Below are 22,990 nucleotides of genomic sequence, written 5' to 3'. Positions count from 1 at the left end.
CTCCTGAACCTCTAATTATTCTCGGATTCTCATTTTTTCTCTCTTCTCCATTCTCCAAAGTAATTATAAAAAACCATGATTTCAAGAGGACAATTAATAAAATCGAAGCTTCATTGGATAATAAAAAAATGTATAAATACAAAATAAAACGGCAAGAACAATAAATGAAAAACACTTTGGCGAAATTGATTAAGATTGAATAGAAGAACAATTTGTGAGCAATTAATTTTTGAAGTCACCGACTCATCTCAGGCGGCTGGAAAATGCAAAAAAAGATACGCGTATCTAAATGAAGGGGCAAAATACACGTATTTAAGAACATATTAATTGGGATAATTGAATTTGAAAAATAAGAAAAACATATCTACTTTTTGGTTACATGAGTTGAAGTTTGGCTTGTGACAACTTCAGTTTTAAATCGCTCAGATTCTCCATTCACAAATGGCTCATAACTGTGATTCTTTGTGACTATTGTTCTTTTGTCACCGACACTGTGCTCAACATCTTCTTCTTCTGAACAATATTCTTCAACTTCTCGATTCTCCGAACTGGAATGTTGATATCCGCTGGAAGCTGCAGCCATTCCACGAGCTCGGCCAATTGAGAATTCTTCTTCACTACCCCCGCGTTCTCTGTAAGTTATTTGTTTGTTTTCAGCATTCAAGGGAAGTTTTTTCTCACCTCTCTCCAGTATGTCTGATACTTGCATATCCACTGTTATGAGCTGAGCTCTCCATTCCTGAGCTTGAATATCCAGCGGACGTTGCATGCTGCGACATACTTTGAGACATTCCTTGAGACATACTCTGTTGCTGTTGGGATTGAGATTGATATGCTCTTTCTCCACCGGAAAATGATGAGCTACTTGATTCGTTTTGCTGAAAATTAAAATAAATTAATCTTTCATTCGGAAATGTGTTTCCTAACCGTATAACCTCCTCCGTGTACAATCGTGGTATCTCTTGGATGAACTGCTTCTGTTGTGGTCACAATTGTATTTCCCTGCTCATCAGTAGTTGTCGTTGTCTTGATTTCCTTTGTTGTTACATCAGTGATCACTTTTCTTTCAATTTCTTCCTTGATCGTATATTCAGAAGATGCTTCTGATAAACTATCAAATGAAGTATCACCATGAGCATCTACCAAATGAGCCCGTGGAATTCTAACTGCATTCTCATCCAAATACTGATCCAGCCTAGCCACTTCCATATTTCTAACTTCTGCTGTATTTCCTGACGCCATCATTCCGGACTTCAGTTTGGCTCTGGGGATTCCAATATCTGGATAGTAATCGTTTCCAGCTGCACTCATTGCTGAGAACTCTGCACCTGACTCAGAAGACGCGGATCCTTCCAAAGTTGACCATGGCCATGCTCCACCTCTCCTGTATCCGAATCCGTTTGCTCCAGCACCAGCGAACCGTCTTCCCTTGAAGCAGTGGCATTTAGTACAGAAGTACAAGAGACAACAAAGAGTGAGAAGAAGGAAAAGAAGAGCAAGAAGAATCAAAAGAACCAATGAAGCATTCGATGGAGCAACTTGACACTGTGGACCTGTCCAACCATCCGTACAGACGCATGTGATATTATTAGTTGCAGTGTTGTGAACACAATCTCCGTGAGCATTGCACAAATCACAAAGAAGTGCTCCACAGACTCGGCCTGGCTCATCTGGATTTCCGTCAATGTATCCATCTGGGCATTTACAGGTATATCCAACAGCTCTATCAATACAGTGAGCAACTCCTGAGCAATTATTCAATCCAAGAGCACACTCATCAACATCTCTGACGTGCATACACAAAGTATCATCTCCAAGCATCAGTGCTGTTCTCTTTTCTGATTTTCGAATATCCATAAAACCAGCATCACATTTGCATTCTGCCTGTTGTTCCATATTCTTGCACGTTGTGTTTGTTGGGCAGAAGTTCACATCACTACAGTAATCCAAAACACAAAGAGATCCTGGAACACTACCGACAGGTGATGTATCATAATAAGAAGGTAAGCATTCGCATTTGTAAAGATGCTCTAGATCAATACATCTAGCATTTTCACTACATTCATTATCTTCTTTCCGTTCACATTCATTGAATCCATGAACTGGCAAGCATTTCTTTCCAGGTGATTGAGGATTGATATCCCGGTATCCAACGCCACATTCGCATTTGTAGGCGTATTTCGATATCTCAATGCATTTTCCGTGTGGGTCACAATCATTCTTGAAGCATGGGTTGAATGGATCTGGTTGAGTTGGGTTCAGGTACAACTCAGAATCTCCGACTTCATTGTTATTTTCCTTGGTGACGTATTTAATAAGCTGGTAGTAAGCATCAGATGGGACATGAACCATTCCCTTTCGGAAGTGAACAGTCGTATTGAAAAGAAGTCCGGTATCATATGATGCATTCATCAACACTGGATTCACAATATCGTTAACTTCAGCTGTCACAAATGCATTCTTAAGTTCAGTATGAGGGTAACATCCTTCAATTCCCTTTTCAAGACGTTTCGAGTAATCCTTATAAACAGGTGTCTGTGGGTTATCAAATGATTCACTAAACACAATTGGCTTCTCCTTGTCCCGAACAACCCATAGTGGAACATTCCAACTCTCAACAACACGGCATTCAGAATTAGCATCTCTTCGTTTCATTCCGTCGGGACATCCACAAATGTGACCAGCAATGCAAACTTCTTTCAAGTGTTCCTTGCAGCTCATTCCTCCACAATTACCCCATTCCTCTTGTTGTTTGCATGGATTCAAAAGATCGGTATCAGAAGCAACACGCAAAGATCCACCACCGATGGCTCCATTCGTTCTATCCAAAGATGCTTGCATTTGTTTCCATAATTCGCATTCATCAATTGGTTGACTTTGAGACTTTGTCGTCTGAACTTCATATTTGAAGAGCAATCCTTGATCCCATGAACTGTTCTTTGTCTTCGGATGAGTGATGTAATCAACTTTGGTGTTCACGTATCTTGGCGCCAGGGACGTTCCACCGAATGTTCTAGCCATATTTTTCTAAAAATTAGGATAATTGATAGATCAAATAAATTATTTTTCTGATTTCTTACCTCGAAGAGTTCCACAATTTCAACGTACGATGGGCTCTTTTGAGAGCCGAACTCGGTAGAATACATAAGAGGTCTTTGATCTCTAGTGACCACTCTTAACTCAAATGGAGTTTCCTGAACTTCTTGACATTTCCCGGTGCTCGCAGATCTTCCCTCTCCTGGTTTACATCCGCAATATTCTCCACTGATACACACTTCTCCTCTCGCCTTTATACAATCATCTCTTCCACACGGGAATTCTCGTCGTGGTTCTGACTGGACTGTGGTGACCTTTACGCGCTCGATATGTTCCTCTTGTTGGAACTCGATACAGATACGTCCGGGTTCTTGTGGATTCGGTGATTGATCATAGAATCCGTGACGGCAAGTACAAGTGTACCCATAGTCCAAATCACGACAATCAGCGTTTCGGTCACAAGTGTTTCTGTTTGGATTGAGACATTCATTGAGACGGCATATTCTTCCTGGTGACTGTGGTGGTCCTTCATCGCGATAAGGTGCTTTACAGGCACAGTCATATCCTCCAGCTGTATCGATACAGTTTGCATTTCTGTCACAGTCATTAAGGTTTGAAGAGTCACATTCGTTAATCACTGAAAAAATTGTTAGATTAGAAAGGTAATTATGAATTTAAAAAAAGTTACTTACTGAACGAGCATCGGTGTCCTGGATGAGCTGGATCATCATCATGATAACCATTACGGCATCTACATCTATATCCATTCTCCTCATCAAAACAATCGGCAAAAGCAGAACAGCTATTCAATGATGGATTGGCACACTCATTGACAGACAATGAACAGATCCTTCCTGGCTTTCGAGGATCAGGCGACTGATCCTTTGCGTTGATCGGACACTGGCATGTGTATCCATTCGGAAGATCTTTGCAAACTGCCAGTGAGTGACAATCATTCAGTGATCGGTCAAGACATTCGTTGATCAATCCCTTACAGATTCTTCCAGGCCGACGAAGTGGATCCGGAGACTCATCTGTGTATCCATCTCGGCACTTGCAAGTGTACTTTTCAGGTCCATTCACTTCACTGCAAATTGCAGCTGCATGACAATCATTTTGCTCTGGATCCAAGCACACTGGCTCCGTGAGGACGCATAGTCTTCCTGGCTTGTTTCTCGGATCTGGTGAGCGATCAGCATATCCAGATAAGCATTCACAAGTGTAGCTCTGAGCACCAGTTGCACGACAAGTTCCAGCTGGATGACAATCGTTTCTCTCAGGATCCTGACATGGATGACGTGGTGGTGGAGATGGTGGTGGGGGTGGTTCGCAGACTCTTCCACGTTGAGAAGAATCGGGGGATCTGTCCATGAATCCTCGTTTACATTCACATCTGTATCCTCTTGGTTCGTCATAGCAAATAGCATTACGCGAGCAAGTATTGAGTCGTGGATCATGACAAGCATTGTCTGAAATATTGATTTGCACATTTTAGAAAATAAATATTTTTGAAACTCACTTCTGACACAAACTCTTCCCTTCTGACTTCCTGGAGATTGATCTACGTATCCTTGAATACATACACATTGATACTTCATTCCTCCAAGTGGTTCACATACAGCAGCAGATGAGCAATCATGATTTGGAGGACAGACTTCTGGAGCAGAACAGACACGTCCTGGTTGACTGGCAAGATTTGGCGAACGATCGACATATCCATCACGGCACTCACAAGTGTAACCCTCTTCAAGATCACGACAATCAGCGTGACTACTGCATGTGTGTCGTCCTTCGCGACATTCATCAACAAGTTTAACACAAACTCTTCCAGGTCTGGCGTGCTTGTTCGGCGACCGATCAACGAATCCAGATGGACATTCACAAGTGAACGATTGCTCATTGTCCCTGCATGTGGCGGAAGGATCACAGTCGTGGACTCCGCTTTCACATTCATTAATGACTGAAACAATTATGTTATTTGAATGTAATTAATTGTATTAAAATCTGATCTGTAAACTTACACATAAGACAAACTCTTCCAGGGAACGAAGGACTTGGTGAAATATCTTTGGAGTTGACTGGGCAGTCACATTCATAAGAATCCATAGTATCCTTACAACGAGCATTTTTGTCGCAGTCGTTGAGTCTTGAATTGGCACATTCGTTGACAAGTTCACGACAAGCTCTTCCTTTGAGTGTTGGAGATGGTGAAACATCAATGAATCCATCTCTACACTCACATTCGTATCCTTCTTCCTTATCAATACAACGAGCATTTCTATCACAAGAGTTGAGAGAAGGTCTCAGGCATTCATTGGTCAATTGCTTACAAATTCTTCCAGGTCGTCCGTGAGAGTGATCCATAAATCCTTGATTACATTTACATTCATAACCTTCCTCAAGATCAATGCATGCAGCATTTTGATGACAGTCATTCAAGTGAGGATATTGACATTCATTAACCATCGGCTTACACATTCTACCAGGTCGCCTCCTGTCTCCAATGTCTTTGAATCCATCCCGACATTGACACGTGTAACCTTGAACCTGATCGATGCAATCCGCAGCGGTATGGCAATCATTCAATTGAGTGAACAAACATTCATTGATGATGGAACATGACCCAGAAGAATCCCGTTGATAGTTCACCGGACAGGAGCATTTCGGTTCTCCACCCATCAATCTGCATACTTCATTCAAATGAACTTTACATTGATTTCCTCCATCGAGACGACACTCTGGTGGTGGTGGTGTTGGACGAGGCTGGCACAGTCTTCCAGGATGTGATGCACGATGCGGAGATACATCCACAAAGTCTGCAGAGCACTGACATGTGTAGCCTTGTGGAAGATCCTGACAAATCGCGTTAACATGACAATCGTGTTTTCCGGTTCTACATTCATCGACAAGTGCCGGACGGCAGATTCTTCCAGGGCGTCGAGAAGAATCGGGTGATTCGTCGACAAAGTCATCACGGCAACGACATTTGTAGGATTCCGGAGTGTCAATGCAATCAGCGTTTGGAGAACAATCGTGGCGATTGGATGTGCACTCATTGATTCCTGGAATTATTTAATTAATTAATTAACTATTAGTTTTATTAAGTTTCAAATTGAGGAACTTACTCATCAAACAGCGTCTTCCTGGTCTATTAACAGTATCCGGTGACAAATCAATGTGGGATTGAGGACAAGCACAAATATAACTATCTTCAGTATCTGTGCATGTTGCTTCCTCCGAACAATCATTCTGTCCTGTTTGACACTCATTTATTAATCTTTTACATTTTCTTCCAGGTCGGGTAACTCTGTCGAATGAAACATCCAAGTAGTTCATTGCACAACGACAGGTGAAAGAGTCAGGATTATCTTCACAGATACCTCCATCACGAGCACAATCATCGATTCCAAGTGCACACTCGTTTTGTACTGAAAACAAATATTTAATTTTTATCAAAAATTTATCAAAAATTCAACTTACGAGGTTTGCAGAGTCTTCCTGGTTTAACTGAAATACTTGGTGAAATATCTAAAAATCCTTGGCGACATCTACACATATATCCATCATCAGTGTCGGTACAAACAGCTCTATCCGGAGAGTCACAGTCATTCAAAGTCGGGTTATCACATTCCGGAATAACTGGAATGCAAAGTCTTCCAGGCCGCGAAGAAGACGGAGATTTATCCTTGAATCCTGGAGGGCATGCACACGAATAATCATCATCTCCAATTTGAATGCATCGAGCATTTCGATCACAATCATTCTTTCCAGGAGAGCACTTGTCATTTGTTTTTACTGAAATTTATTAAACTAGGTGATCAATCAAACCTCTATATCTTACTTTGTTCACATCGCCTTCCTGGATTTCCAAATTCATCCATATCAACGAATCCAGGTTTACAAATACACGAGTACCCTTCAATTGTATCAATACAATGAGCATTACGGTCACATTGATTAAGACGCGGATTTGTGCATTCATTGACCAACTCCTTACAAACCATTCCAGGGAATGTTTGAGGATTTGGTGAGTAGTCGACGAATCCAGACTTGCATCGGCAGACGTAACCTTCTTCAGTATCAGTGCACAATGCGTTCGGTGAGCATCTGTAAAATTCAGATATTTGAAGCTTAGGTTTTGCTAACTAACCTGTTTGATCCATCAAGACATTCATTTTGCAGAGCAACACATACTCTTCCAGGTCTCTCTGACGGATTTGGAGAATGATCGATAAATCCTGACTGACAAGCGCAGATATAACTCTCATCAGTGTCGATACAACGTGCAGAACGATCACAATCGTGCTCACCCGTTAGACATTCGTTTTTCACTGAAAGTTTCGGTTTTTAAATTTTCAAAGACTTAATTATCAAAAAAAAATTCTTACAGCAAATATCGGTGATCGGATGCCTCTTCTCATTTCGTCCGCACTGGCAAGTATAGATATTTCCGCGTGGCAGACATTGCTGTCTCTTTCTCACATCACAAGACATTGGATCATTTGGATTACATGATCCTGGATAAGCACACTGTCCATTCCGAATTCGTTCAAATCCTGGAAGACATTCACAGAACCAATCGGACCCATCATTGGTGCATCTCTCGTTTTCTGAACAACGGACACCCCCGTTATGGCAGTTTGCATCGTGTTGTGGTGAAATTTGAACTTCTTTTACTGACACTAAAAATTATATTTTATATTCAATTTTTTCGAGAATAGCATCGAAACTTACCACAAAATCCGCTTCTATAGTCTCTGTTATATCCCTCTGGGCAGGAGCATCTGAAGTTCTTATACGGAGTAATTTGGCATTCTTCTGGGAAAATACACGAAGTGATCAGTTGTGGATTACAGAGATCTCCTCCACATACACGTGTGAATGGATGTCTTGTGAACCCTTCTGGACATACACATCTTGGTCTTCCATTTTCAACTGCACAGTGTTCATTCAGACTTCTGTCACATCCAGTTTGAGTTCTCGGATTACAAACATCCTCTGATGGTGTTTCTTGTTTTGTTGGAGAAGGACAAGCCGCTTTTTGAATCATTGAACGTAGTCGTGTATCCAAATCCTTAAACTTGTCCACATAGAACCAACGATTCGGAGATCCAGCAATTGACTCGAGTTCACTGGCTAAAACGTGATCAGTAACACCGATTGCGAATGTATTGATTGAAAGTTTTCTAGCTGAATCAGCTGGTCCGGTCACATTGTCTTGTGATCTTCCATCAGTAAGAATAATAGCAACTCTTGCAATATCACTCTGTTGCGGTCTTGCTCCACGTCTCTCACTGAATCCTTCTTGAACCATATGTTGAATTGCTGCTCCAGTTCTAGTCAACCCTGTCAGGTATTGTGTCTCAGAGATTCCTTTCAACAAAGAGTCTCTGTCTCCATATTGATCCAAATCGAACTCATGACGAATTTGATCGGAATATTGAATCAATCCGACCCTCGTCTTACTTCTGCCAATTTCGAATAGTTCCACAAATTCTCTGACGAATCGAAGCACCTCATTCTTGAAAACATAGGAACCAATCGAACCAGATCCATCAATCAAGAAAACGAGATCGGTTTTTTGTTTTGGACAGGTGGTCTGCACTGTACAAACACGTCCAGGTGGTAAATTTGCATTCGAGGAAACATCCACAAATCCACCGTAACATTGACACGTGTATCCATCCGGAGTATCAACACAGTCTGCGTTCTCATCACAAGTATTCAATGATTTCTCAGAGCACTCATTATTTGAGTTTGTACATTGTCTACCAGGTGGTTTATTGTATCTGCTACTCACATCAATGAATCCATCAAGACATTGACAAGCATATCTAGAAACAAAAAAAAAAGAAAGTTGATTTAAAATGTCCAGGACTTACCCATTAGTGGCATCAATACATCTGGCATACGGGGAACATTCATTATCGGACGATGCGCATTCATTGATCACTAAAAAGAAAAGAACATGTTTTCCTATTTAGTGTGACATCACTTACATTCTTTACAGATTCGTCCTGGTGCATTCGTGAGATCCGCCGATAAATCAATGTATCCTGGACGACATTGGCAAGTGTAAGAGTCGAAGCGATTCAGGCAAATAGCGTTTTTGTCGCAAGTGTTACGTTTTGAACAAGCAGAGTAGACTGAAAATTGATGTATTTTTTTCTAGACTAAATTTGGAAAAATATTTGATAGCGTTTTGGAAATGCAATAAAAAAGTTAAAGACGTTAATTTAATTGAATACCATTGAAAGTTTATTTTTACCATTACAATTCAATTCAAAAGTAAGCCTAATAGTAAGCCTAAGCCTAAGTCTCAGTGAAGTATTCAATAATGCACTGATCGAAATTTCAGGGGTTGAAAGTGGAGATATCCGTTTTAAATTTTTCAGTGTCAAATTTTAGAGAGCATTTCCAGTCCATAGTTACAGGAAAATTCATACCTCTGCAGCTTCCATCGGTATATCTAAAAGCAGTTTCAACACATTCACAATTATGTTGCCCATGCCGCTGAACACAAGCTTCATTTGCCCCACACTTTGGATTCTTTGGATCACAACCATCATCAGTTGAAAATGAAGTGTCCTTCAAATCAGTCTTTATCTTCTCAACAGGTTTCGTGCAAATTCTTCCTGGATGACGAGCAGCGTTCGGTGAATTATCAACATATCCTGGACGGCAAGTACAAATATATCCCTCTTTTGCATCTTCACAGAATGCATTCTTCGAACAATCATTAAGACTTGGCGATGCACATTCGTTGACTGCTTCGATACAACGACGTCCTGGAAGTTTGTTGAACGCGGCAGAGACATCTGCGAACCCGGGACGACAGCGGCAAGAGTAGCTGTGTTCGGTATCCGCGCAGATTGCATTTTCAGAACAGTCTACGTTGTATTTTTCTCTGAAAACAAAGCTTAAAATATGGAGAGTTAGCTTTTAATCATACTTGTTGCTACATTCGTTCACTCGAGCACGGCAAATTCTTCCCGGTTGAGAAACTGGTGAGATGTCTGCGTATCCACTTCTACATTGACAGGTGTAACCTTCGGCCTGAAAAATGATATTTTGTGAATTTTGGGAGACAAAGAAGGGGACATACCAAGTCAATACATTCTGCATTCTTTCCACAAGTATTCAATCTTGGTTCAGCACATTCATTGATTACAACACATCTTCCATCCGGAAGTCGAGAATATCCATTTGCACATCTACATTTGTAAGTGTTCTCCACAAATATGCACACTTCCCGTTTTGCTGGATCACAGCTCATTGGATCACTAACATCACACTCTGGCGGATCAGGTTGCACAGCTGAAAAAGCATGTTGTTCTTATTATTCAAATGCATAGACTTCTATGAAAACTCACTTCTAACGCAATTCTTTCCGGGATGCTTCAAAGTGTCCGAACTCTCATCTCTATAGCTATCCTTGCAACGACAAGTGAACCCATCAGCAGTATCAATACAAGTTGCATGGGATGAACAATCATGTCTTCCTTCAGCACACTCATTCACTACAGCTCGACAGACTCTTCCAGCTGGTCTTCCGTGTTGTCTGGAAACATCCACGTATCCACTGACACATTGGCACATGGGTCCAATTGGTGTCTCTCGGCACTCAGCTTCAGCCGCACAGTCAATGTTCGAACACATGTCGGCTGAAAAAATTTGATATAATCATGGAAACAATTTTCAAGTTTCCATTCAACACGTGGTGTCAGAGTGTCGTAGATCTACAAAAAATGCGGGAGTTGAGACGCAGAGTTCTTGTCACACTCTTTTGGGCAAAAAAATCCCGCATTTTTTGTAGATCAAACCGTAATGTGACACAACAAACAGGATAGGCATTCTGGTAAAATATGATTTTAAAAATTGATTCAGATTTAAAACTTTCAGCTTGAAAAGCCAAAAGTAGCTGAAATTGGATGAAATTGAATGACTTTCCGCGGGAATTCAAGTTTCAACTTGTTGTTTTTTTGTAAAAGTTTTTTGCTGCTAACGAAATTTTCCAGTGTTTGTTTTTGTACCAAATCCGGAACTAAATTTTCCAATAAAATCCACTTTCTTTTTAATCCACAATCTTTTTTTAATTACTAGCGTCCTTGTAGTATGATATTTCATAGAATTATCGGAGTTTAGAAAGTTTGCACCGACCGATTTTAATTTTCAGCAATATTTTCATGTATGGATTCTTGAGTTGCCAAAATTTCAAAAACTTTCCTCAATGATCTACACAATATATCCATCACGTCATAAAAAGTTGATCTCATGTTTCAATAGCTTTGGAAATCACCAAGAAAAAAGTTTCAATCTCCAAATCCCCCCCCCCCCTTCTTGCTACTTTTTCCTCCCGCTTCCTATTCAACACCATCTCATATTGTATTCAACTATGCCCAACTACTCAACAAGGAAATGATCGAAGACGTGTGTCGTCGTTGAAAGATGTTTAGGGATTTACTTGCGTGGCCAAGCCCCAACGAAGCACCGACAAACTGGTATTTGTGATGTTCTTCCAATTCTTTTCGACAAAGAATGGGTTCTTGGGCATACAAAAATGCAACATTAACTTTTCACACTTCATTTTTTGTGTTGACTCACCTTTTTTGCAACTACGCCCAGGGCTACGGAGGGGATCGAGAGAAGTATCAGACCAACCGCTTCTGAAAAAAAGGAAATAAAATAAGTGATTACCCTTTAAAGTTTGTTGATCTTGAAATAGATTCAGTTTACTGTTACGAAAAATATTACCAGAGAGAAACTTTAGTTACAGCATTTTTCCTAGCTCTACTTTAACAGCTTATATCTCGGTTGTCTTTAGTTTTATGAAAAAATTGTCAACTGACAAAATACTCGCAAAATATTTTTTACCTTTCCGTAGTTGAACATTTTTGATAAAAATTAAGGCAACCAAGATAAAAGCCGTCAAAGACGAGTAGAGCGGGTTCAAGCCTAATAGGGGTCACACTTTGGAATATTTTGAACGTGAATATTCAAAAAGTGGCGCTTTTTATGGCGCTCAAAATTGCCACATTTGGAAAAACTAGGTTTTTACGGAATTTTGAACCGTCATAAAATGTTTTTGAAAAAAAATCATTCAAAATTTGAAAAGTTCATTTTGTCCATTTGCTGCTTACCTGCATTTACATGTATATCCCTGATGAGTATCAATACAATCGGCATGAGGATCACATGTATGTCGACCGAGAGCACATTCGTCCACAGCTGAAATAAAAGAACTTAATCTACGATCATTGTATTCACAGATATTTGAGTCTGTTTTCTCGGTCATTCCCGAATTGAAAACGATTTTCTTTTTAAAATGTCCCTCTCCGTGTTGCCCTCATAGAAATACCTCCAATTGAATGAATATGCGCGAAAACCCAAGGTGAATTGGATGGTTTTTCGTGTGTGTGGGTGTCATATCATGTTCGGTTTCAAGCAAAACGCCAATTACAATTTCTTTTTGAATTGTCCATTGAAATAAAATGAAAAAGACACCACATATTGCTCATCACTTCCCTTTTCCCAAAGTGTCACGTTCACAAAGGTCAAACATTTATAGGATTATCTTTTTTTTTGAGAAAATATTATTTTTGAAGGTTATTTCAAAATATTTCGCCATTATTTTTGGAGACAAGGGAATTTTCAGTCTTAAAAAATAGTAGCAGCAGAAAGTCTAAATCAGAATTTAGAATATCAGATATTTTTTGAAAAAAATTTTAGATGTTTTTTCACAAATTTTTAATCTTCCATGATGCCCAACTCCATCCATTCTTAAAATTAGCTAAATTATGAAAAAAAAATCTACTTTTGGAGCAACTTTCCAAACCTACATAGAACGTAGTAAGAAAGAATATGCCCTGAAAAATTCTCAGTTCAACTTTTTTCTTTTCTAGTTCAAATGGCTGCTCCCCGGTTCGATTTTTTTTCAAATTTCCACTTCCAAACCCCAGCTGTTTTCTTTCAATGTTGCGAAACCCATAAAACCGTCTAATAAATTTCGAAAAGTTGCATTAAGGTTCCACTAAATCGTTCCACAATGGTGATAAAGAGTGATAAGAAACACACTTTATCAACAGTTAGTGACTAATTGAAGCAGCAACATCAGAGACGTCCTTGACCCATTAGAAGGCGAAGCCGCAAAGAAATAGCCAGTTTCTTATCCCGAATCTCTTTTTTTGGTTGGTTCTGTTCCCTTCTTTTATCATTTTTATCTGATCAACTGTCTATACAAAATAATCAGTTGGAAGAAGATGGAATAAGAAGTCGGACAATCAGAAGTGTAAGAACTAAAAGGACACCGCAAATAGCTTACCTCTCACACATTTTCGACCAGGAAACCGTTTGTCTGCCGAAGAATCAGTGAATCCTTTTGGACATTGACATTGAAAGTATCCCGGTTGTTCGGAAAAGCATTCGGCTACAGGATCACAATCATGAAGTGAATAATCTTGACATGGATTTGCTCCTGAAATAATATAGATTGCTGAAAATCACGTTTGAAGTCAAAACAATTTTTTTTCACAGTTACAAATTCGGAACAAAAGTTGTGGGTGCTCGTGATCAAGTGCATGAAATTATAAGAACTCGTTGAACTGTAGAACTAAAATTTCACAAAATCAACCTTTTAGTTTTCCAAGATCTGTTTAATTTCGGTTTTTTTTTGTGAATTTTCTATTAAAAAACTATTCATCTAATTTTACAACAGTTTCTCAGCTTATGAAGTTATTTTAAATGGGATAGAATTTTTTTTAACCTATGGAAATTGATATACCAAAGGTATATCCATTTTCGATATTCAGTAATTTTTTTCATGTCACAAAACTACAAAGTTTTGCAAAAAAATTTAGCGAACAAAATATTGATCTACTTATTTTTGTTAACAAATAGTTTTTAATTCTAGTGTAGAATAAGTTGGAGCACCTGCCACCTTGTGGGTCCATTTTCGACACACTTTCTTGGATCTCTTATAACTTGCCTACATGAGTTCCATTTAAAAAATGTCAACTGCTTTATCTTTTTTCAGAGTGGGGTTGATTCCAAACTACAAAATATTTAAAGACACAGTGCCGTGGTGTCAATTTAAAAGCTAGTTATACTACTTCTTCCGGCGAATCCTCAATGTATTACCCAATTACTTCACGGTATCGCCTCTACTGTCTACCCCTCAATTTCTAATTTGTTCAATTGACTTGTGTTGAGTGTGTGTGAATTGAAATGAATTGAAACAGAGTATATTATTGGACATATGCTTTGTAGGTATGCTGGTAGCCTTATGTACAAAAGTTGCGCAGCGACGAAGAAAAAAAAGATGAACGAGGTCAATGTGATTCGCTACTACTACAACAAGACGATCTCTCTCTCTCTTCTGGATGCAATTTAAATTACCACATGAATCGCCAGAGATTTGCATTTTTCCCCCGAATCCGTTTTCAAATTTTTTTTTCATTGTTCGTTTACTGTTGCAAACGGAATGAAAAGTCGGAAGTGAGTGAAAAGTGCATTTAGAGAAAAGTGCAAAATTGTGGAAAACTCTGAATTTAAAAATTCAAGGGTGGTGCGGATGTGAGCTTCTTTATAAAGAAAAGCAACGAAAAAATTGTGCAAAGATTGTTCTAAATTTATTTTTGAAGTAAAGATAATTACTATGCTCTGACCAGGAGTGGGCGGTAATCACCGTGCGGCAAATTTTTTGTCGACAAATTTGGCAAATTTTTAATTCCGGCAGTTTGCCAATTTGCAACTGTGCTCAGCGTCTTTGAGTCTTTCTCCATGCAAATTTTTGCCAAATTTAAGTGGTATTCCCACTTCCAAATGGAAAAAATTACAAAAGTATAAATTGTCTTTACAAAAAACTAGAGAGCACAATTTTATATTGTATGTTACTTAGTATAGCATCAGTTAATATTTTGGAAGTCCTAGAAAAAATCGAAAACCCCCTAGAATTGGATGAGACAAAAATTCTGGAAAAAATCTACACAAGTGGATTTTTTACATTGAAACTTTGGTTTTTAAAAAGGTATGGTTTAATTGAATTTCTACTTTCCTAAAGTAAATTAATAATTGAAAATCGAGTTTTCAAATATCTAGTCAACTACCGTATCTATTCCATTATTATTGCTCCCGACTGTTTTACTTTGAAAGGTAATATCTCAGTTCGTTAAAAAACTTGATAATAAATAAAAAACTGAAAACTATAGAGAAAGAACTAAAAAGTATTTGGTTAGTTGACAAGTTTTTAATAGAACAAACTACAACTAAGGTATCAGCTGTCAAAGTTGAACAATGGAGTGCAATACTAATAGAAGAAATACGGTAAGCCTAATGTAAACTGAAAAAAAATTGCAAAAAAACAAAAAAGTGCAACATGTGTTCTCACCCAATCGTGAACGTCCACCACAAGAATTATCTGCACATCGCAAGGCTTTTGGTACGTCTAGAAAATCAAAAATTCTTACCGGAAGCAATCGAAGTGACTGCAGCTAATAGTAATATGCCTAGAGACAGGCGTCCCATTCTCAGAAATAAGTGTGCACCTTCTATCAGTGTATCAGTTTTTGATATACTGATTCACTGTTTTTCGAGTTGATATGTGTGGGGGGAGTATATGGGAAAAAGCGTGGACTGATGATGACCGTCTTGTCTTGTTCTTGAGAAGACAAGGAGCGGCGGGACGAAAAAGAGGAGGCGCGGCGGGGGGAAGGCGGGGACAGATTCGTCTTTTTCCAACAGGGTGTGGTGTTTCGCGTCAATCCATCGCTGTGGATAGCTGCTGGTCGCTTAGAATACCCTCTAAGCATATAGTTTGGAAACACCGACGAGGGTAAGAAAAGCGAGGGATCTCAGGTGCGAACAAAAAACTAGATAATCTGACTGGATACTGCAATACCTCTCCCGAATGGCGGTTGAGAAGGCATGAGAGAGAAAGAATGAAGAGAAAGTAGTGGTGTTCCAGACGGGATTTCACTTCTACTTTTTCCGATGCTAAAGATAATTCCGTTGAAAGCCACACCTAATGCCAATTGACTAAGTGAATGGCTATTCTGTAGATTATTAGTTTATGCTATTCGAATTCCTTTGGGCGCTTTCTGAAAAAATTTCAGAATGTGCCCAAACCGCTTGCCGGTTATCAGATTTGCCGATAATGATTAGAAGGATTTTTTATAAGACAGAAACACATAAAACTGTGCCTTTTTGAATTTTTTCCCGTTTTCTTTTGATATTTTCATAGAATTTGCTTTCAAAATTTTTCAAAATAGATGTAGGAACATTTATAGGGTGCGTACAATTTTGCCGATTGAAATTCTTAAATTTCAAAAAAAAAAATTGCAAAACCACAATTTTCGATTTGCCGGAAATTTTCAATTCCGGTAATTTACAGTTCTTTATCTGATACGCCTTAGCACAATGGGAACATAGCTAATAGAATTGTTATGTTTGTTCTTTTGGAAAGTTCTCAAAGGCATGAAATCCCAACAAAAAAACTCACTTTTCTCCATTTGACAATTCAAATGTGTTTTTGTTCCAACATTCTTATATCCTAGAAGACATTTGCATACAGTCTCCCCATTTTTCTCTTTGATACATTGAGATGTTGTGGTTGAAGTGGTGGCAGCTTCATTATTTGCTGTAAATATTAAAAATTCCTTTTTATGTTCTTTGTCCCCTGTTATCCCCGCCGAATATCCATTCATTTTCATTTAAAAACGAAGATGAGTATCAAAACCTATTTTCCCTTTTTAGATTGAGTCTCACACTACCGAGAATGATTCTCATCTATTTGAGAAGGAACGGAAAAAGGAATTAAGCTTCTTCTCGTCCATACACTCCCGTTCCTGTATTGATGATGAATTGGGGAGGAAATGGGAAGAATGAGTGGAGTGATACAAGAAGCCGAACATCTAATCATTTTATGACGAGAATGATATTATGCTATTATTTTTACGTAGCTAGTGCAGAAATTCAAAAAATGAAAGGATTTCAGTTTTCTTATAAAAGGAAATGCAAAAAAGGAAAACTGGCTATTGATTTCAATTTATTTTTATATTGTTTCACAGAGTAGATTAATATTCACAGTTCTGGCCAAAAGGTAGTCACTTCTAGTTTTTTGATAATTTTGCAAATTGAAGGTTATTGCTTTAGGCTGTACATAGTATCGTCAGAAAATTTTTAGTGCAAAAAAGTCTAAGAAGTATGAGAAAATTTGACTGAAAAACACAACAAAAATAGATAAAAACAGGTGGGAGCCTATTTTTAGATGTTCCATAGGGCTGGATATTTTTACACAATTCTTGAGCAACTTTTTTTTTCGATTTTTTGATGCTTCGAGCACTCACCCTGAACACACTTTCTTCCCGGCTCCAGCGCTGTCGGACTGGAATCAATAAAACCGAAGGGGCATCTGAAAACTTACAAACTATAGAAATTGAAAAACCTATCATTTCCAAACCTGCATGAGTACCCAACTGGTTGATCTTGGCAAATAGCATGTGTGTCACAGTTATGTAAGTTTGATGCACACTCATTTATTGCTTGCGTGCAATTTCTTCCAGGTTTTCTTGCTCCTTCTCTGGAAACATCGACGTAATCATCTTGACATCTGAAAATTAAACTGGGAACTGAAAATCATGAGTAAAAGTTTCTGCAAACCTGCAAGTGTATCCAATTGGTTTGTCTAAACATCTTGCATTCTGAGAGCAATCGTTCATTAAAGCATTTGTGCATTCGTTGATTACTGAAAATGTATATTATTTTAATAGAGCAGGCGGCCAACCTACCTACCTATATACCTATTTACCTATATACCTACTTGCGTATCTTGTATCTACATGCTTGCCTGACTACCTAGCTATCTGCTTTATTGTGTGTCTGCCTACCACGGTGCCTACGTATCTGCCTACCTATGCACCTACTTTCTTGCCGCATGTTTGCCTGACTACCCCTACCTATATTTTTTACTTTGGATTTGCTTAGCAACGTGCCTTCCAACATGCCTGCCTAAACACGAGTCTGCCTACCTCACTGCCTACATTTCTGATTCATGCCTACCTACCTACATACCGTAGCGCAAAATATACAAAGATTAAAGTCACCTACATTTTCGGCATTTTCTGCCTGGTCTTGCTTTTGGATCGATAGAAGTATCCAGGTACCCTTCTCTGCAAAGACACTCATATCCAATAAGAGCATCTACACATCGAGCTTCTGGGTGACAATCGTGTTTTCCTTGAGCACATTCATCAATTAATTCTGAAAAATTAAATACATGATAGTTTTGTGATACATGATGAATTCTCAATTAATATCTTACCACGACAAGTCCCTTCAAATATGGTAAACCCCTCTCGACAAATACATTCATATTTTGATTCACTATTCTTTTGGCAGCTTTCATGGAGTCCTGTAGTAACATATAAATTAATATGCTCCAACAAAACACTTGAGACTTACCGCATGTCTTGTTACCACATCTAATATCATCTCGATTGAAGTGGAATTCGGGAGGTGTCATAATAGTCCCATAACTGTCTATTATTTCATCGGGTATCACACTGACATAATTCTTATCTTCTTGAAACATGAATGGTACCTGTTCAGCACCACTTTTTAAGAAACCATCACTCCCACTTGGCTGAAAATTGTTTTTTAAAAATAAATAAAAAATTATTTACGGGCAGCGACAAAATTACAAAAAAAAACTTAAAGAGTGCCGATCAACTATTGATTTTAATTTTTTCGAAACAATAATTTCTAAAGTAGTACATCTTTTTGAATTTAACAAGATTTTTCGCGTCGAGACCGGGTACCGTAGGCAGTAATCGCAAAAATTAGTACTCTCACTAAAAATTTATAGTAACACCGAATTTGATTTAAAAAATTCAACAAAACCAAGATTGACAAAAAAAAAGAAATTTTTCAACAAAAAAATTCAAGTAGAGTCAAATAACAGGCTCCGTCATTTTTTACGGCATTTTTGGGTATTCCAATCGATTTTTTGTACTTTTTAAAAGATTTTGCTTTTCCTAGTATATTCTTACTATTCTGATTTAAAAATTAACAGCTCATAGATCACCTTTCAAGATTAAAAAACTCACTGTAGTACCAGATAATGTTCTTGGAGGAGCTCTACGAATATTACTCCATCTTTCTAATTCTTTTCTTGATGATAGACTCTTTTGAAATCCTTGCAGCAGACCAAATTGTTCTTCATGAGAATTTGAGCATTTACTACTTGGAGCATTTCGATATCTTGTCAGAAGTTCAATTGGAATACATTTATCGGATCCTAGTGGTCGAAATGTTCCCAGCTTACAGACACATCGCCAAGTTCCACCGATTATCTGAAGTTTAAAACTTTAATGTTTTAAACAATTTTTTTGATACTTCTCTTGCAACTTCCCAAGTAAATTGCCAAAATGTTTTACTAGAGTTTTTAGAGTTTTTGAAGAACATCATTTCGAAATTATTGTGTGCTCAGTTAAATTTTCAAAAAATTTAAACTTCCAGCCAAACATTTTTTAAAGAAAATTTGTATTTCCCGCCAAAATTATTCCTACTTGGTTTGAAATGTTTTAGTAAAAAACTTGTGTAAACCTTACCACACAAACTTGTCCTAACTCAGGCTTGCACGGATTCTTTCCTGAGCAAAATTTAAGTTTTCCCAAAGAAAGTGAATTGGTCGCAATGTTGACTTTATTGTTTCTCGTGCAATTAGCTGTAAATAAATTATTCCATTTCATTTTTCAAAATCCTTTAGAATTTTCAAAATGCTCACCTGTCAACGTTTTATTGATAAACTCATCGGAACCATCTTCACAATCCCAGTTTCCATCCATTATAAAAGTATCAGAAACACATTTAATGGTTCCACATTGGCATGCAAATTGAGATGTAGTACATTCTTCATCTGAACCATCATCACAATCTTCTTTTCCATCTTGAAATTGAGCTTTTGGAATACATTTTGTGCCATCCGAGCATTGGAATTGATTCTGTGCGCATGCTGAAAAACATTTTTTAGGGGTTTGGTTTTTATATTCAGGTGGTGTTTTTTGAATTTTAGGAGTAGCGCAATGTCTTGATAAACTTGAAAAAAAAATTTTCAAAAAAGTATGCCCACTTTTTGCAACTTTCTTGTTTTTTTGGCAAATGTTTTTGGGATTTTTTTTTGTATCTGGATTAAAAAACATTAAATCAGTTTCAAAAATTATTTTAATTTATCTCTATTTTAGAGCTCATCAAGTGCAATGTTCTTAATTTTATTGTATTTTTTTTAATGAAATTTCATTTACGCAGAAAATATGTAACATTTTTGAATAATTTATTTTTCGGTTTTTCAAACTAAATAATTGTTATTTCCCTTTCTTAAACATATTGCAACAATAATTTCATAATGTATACATTGTTTTCCCTTCCCATACACAATTAACCTTGAATATCATCACTCACGTTCATCCGACTTATCTTTACAATCAGCAACACCATTAAGATATTTCGATGGTTCAATGCATGCACTTCTATCTCGACACACAAAATAGTGAGCAGGACATCCTTCGTCGAAACCAGAATAACAATCGATCTTTTTGTCGTGCAATTTGTTTTTTGAAATACATCGAGGTGATCCAAACTGACAGTCGAATTGCCATGGCAGGCACACTGTAAAATGGGATTAGGTTCTTGGCGGGGGATTGCAAAAAAGAAAATACCCTGTTGGCATTTTTTCAATTCGATTATCGTGTTGCGGTTAGGTAAGCTTTTTTGTGAATATTTAGAATTTAAAAATTCTAATAAAATAAATTACCAACATTTTTTTTATCGTTTTTATCAAAACATTGTAGAGACTCAAACATAGGACTTTGTTCCAAACTTTTCAAAAATTCCAAAATTAGTCCACTGTCATTTAATTTTAGTTTTTGAAATAGCCAACTTCTGATATATATTTAAAAGTGGCCACTTTTATCAAAACTTTTTGGAAAATGTACTCCGTTTTCCACGGAACTGTGCTAAAGTTTTACACCGGAACAGAAATTTTAAATCAAAAAAATTGGTACTTTTTGATAATAAATTTACTTTGAATTGAAAAACTTTTGCTCAAATCTTACCGCAAAGTCACAATGATATCCTAATGTAATTGGTCGATCGGCACATAGAGGCTTTCAGGCAGATTTGATCAATTTTTTGAAATTTTTAATTCAAAGTAAAGCTGTTTTCAGGAAGTAAAAATATTTTTCTATAATTTTGTGTTACCTTTCAGTAATTGCAGTAAAAATGTGCATACCTCTGACTTCCGAACCAATTCTACAGTTTTTTTTTAATAGTTACATTTCAGACCATACACAAATTTGCTCAATTAGTCAACACAGTGACTTGTAAATGAAATACAACCTAAAGGCAATTATCTTGTTCTCCTCGATAGGCCCGTTGTATGGGTTTCACGACCTTTTCAAGGAACTGGTGTCACTTGAGTTGCATTGAAACGAAAGGGAAGGTCAAACCAATTAAATTTGAATATCTTAATATCCATGTGTCTTTCGGAATTCGACTTATTTTGATCAAATGAAAGGGAAAAAGACGTACATTTTTACGGTCACTGTTCTTGATTTTTTTTGGAAGGTATTCAAAGATATATATTACGCTCGAATGACACAATCACACTAGGATGAATAAGGGGAGGCTCTGGAGGAAAAGAATACGTCTAATTACCGAATACGGTCTAATTGCGGCTGTGGTGCGTACGCGCGTTGAGGCACGAAGGTGCGGGTACTCATCAAAAAACGATCTGAAGAGTGCATAGAGAAACATTTGAAGTGGTTACTTACTAAAAAGGTATCTAGTCCGAGTAATGGTGTTATTATATTTTTTGAAAAAAAACACACACACAGCAAAAAGAAGTAGGACAACCTAAATTTAGTTTTTTTGGATTCTAGGTTATTAAGTTTAGAAAAGACGTCAGAGTTCATGAAATCTAGGTTTGCAGAAAAATTGGGGGTTTTGGACTTTTCAGATTTAGTGAAAATGAATTTTGAATAAAATACTTTTTTTTCAAAAGAAAATCCCCCTTTGAAAATTTTGGCAATTTTTCCAAGAGTATAAAGTTATTTTTTATATTTACAGGAAAGTATTTCCGCATATTTTGCAATTTTTAATAATAAGCCTCGGCTTCATAAACTTATGGAGTTTTCGGAGCAAAAGCTTTAAAAAGAATTGAAACAAACCGGAAAATTTCTCACCGGCTTTGAAAAAAAACTAAAATGCGAGAAAAAAGAAAAAAAGACAGTTATTAATTTTGTCTTATACATTGTCTCGGAAAACCGTGATAATTTTTTTTGGGAGTAGGACGTCACTGGAACTGTTTTAAATGTGAGGCCAGTGGGATATTATAATAAAACTTTTCGCTTTTCACACATAAATTTAAATAATTTATTTTGTTTCAAAAAGTGTTAATTGCTCAGTTTTTGCAACGTTTTTGGAAGCCACCGATCAAAAGAAAAATTTCCATCGGATTTTGTGGTTTGGAAAATTTTTATTTCGAGTAAGTCAAAAAAATGAACAAATAAAATTTCCTTCCAGTTTTGAAAAGTTTTAGAATCCTTTGAAAATGACTTGCTTTCAAGTTTTTGCATGTTTGCGTAGGGTAATTGACAGCTGGTTGAATATTTCAAAAAACTTTTAGAAATCGCCAGTATTCAAATAATTTAAAAATCACCTTCATCACTTCCATCATAGCAATCATCAACTCCATCTTGCCATTTTTTCATTGAAATACAAGAATCATCCATTTTGCATTGAAATTCTTCTCGAGCAACACAGCTTGTGGAATTCGAGCAGTTTACAAAAAATATAGGAATGTGTAAAAAGAGAAAAAATATTGAAATTCCAGCCTGCATTGTTATGCGGGTGTTATGTTGTCAAAAAAAAGTAATCTCATCTATCTCGAAGTAGTATATAG

General features: G+C 37.4%; 1 protein-coding gene and 3 non-coding genes across 5 annotated transcripts; 3 read left to right on the top strand and 1 right to left on the bottom strand.

Annotated features, from left to right (window-relative positions):
• Positions 1 to 95: 95 nt before the first annotated feature.
• Positions 96 to 22,928, bottom strand: mua-3 (Transmembrane cell adhesion receptor mua-3; the record flags this gene model as incomplete). 2 transcript variants are annotated; one of them, NM_001027503.4, is made up of 34 exons in its annotated part: positions 96 to 632; positions 682 to 878; positions 928 to 3,027; positions 3,081 to 3,673; positions 3,729 to 4,505; positions 4,556 to 4,996; positions 5,058 to 6,098; positions 6,162 to 6,464; positions 6,517 to 6,831; positions 6,878 to 7,143; positions 7,187 to 7,367; positions 7,425 to 7,718; positions 7,771 to 8,870; positions 8,919 to 8,988; positions 9,036 to 9,182; positions 9,483 to 9,943; positions 9,989 to 10,092; positions 10,142 to 10,353; positions 10,410 to 10,700; positions 11,641 to 11,702; positions 12,177 to 12,264; positions 13,358 to 13,510; positions 16,532 to 16,669; positions 17,379 to 17,443; positions 17,492 to 17,641; positions 17,692 to 17,776; positions 18,139 to 18,291; positions 18,353 to 18,442; positions 18,493 to 18,673; positions 19,137 to 19,382; positions 19,641 to 19,756; positions 19,817 to 20,044; positions 20,491 to 20,697; positions 22,748 to 22,928. In NM_001027503.4, the coding sequence occupies 34 exons, from the start codon at positions 22,926 to 22,928 to the stop codon at positions 365 to 367; spliced, it is 11,304 nt and encodes a 3,767-aa protein (NP_001022674.1). In that variant the 3' UTR covers positions 96 to 364. The 2 variants fall into 2 exon arrangements, with proteins under 2 accessions (NP_001022674.1, NP_001022675.1); NM_001027504.3 differs by lacking the exons at positions 16,532 to 16,669; positions 17,379 to 17,443; positions 17,492 to 17,641; ... (7 more) ...; positions 20,491 to 20,697; positions 22,748 to 22,928 and adding exons at positions 15,422 to 15,451; positions 15,501 to 15,950.
• Positions 13,220 to 13,348, top strand: K08E5.11. Its single transcript, NR_052685.1, has one exon. It is a non-coding gene; the product is annotated as an Unclassified non-coding RNA K08E5.11 (non-coding RNA).
• On the top strand, positions 13,884 to 14,012 carry K08E5.8. The gene has a single exon (NR_052684.1). It is a non-coding gene; the product is annotated as an Unclassified non-coding RNA K08E5.8 (non-coding RNA).
• Positions 21,522 to 21,737, top strand: K08E5.12. Its single transcript, NR_052683.1, has one exon. It is a non-coding gene; the product is annotated as an Unclassified non-coding RNA K08E5.12 (non-coding RNA).
• Positions 22,929 to 22,990: the final 62 nt, after the last annotated feature.

The sequence above is a fragment of the Caenorhabditis elegans genome, chromosome III, assembly GCF_000002985.6.
Source record: "Caenorhabditis elegans chromosome III".
In the NCBI taxonomy this organism is placed as follows: Eukaryota; Metazoa; Nematoda; class Chromadorea; order Rhabditida; family Rhabditidae; genus Caenorhabditis; species Caenorhabditis elegans.
Note: the sequence above shows the minus strand (reverse complement) of the source record. Positions and strands in the feature narration are given on the sequence as shown.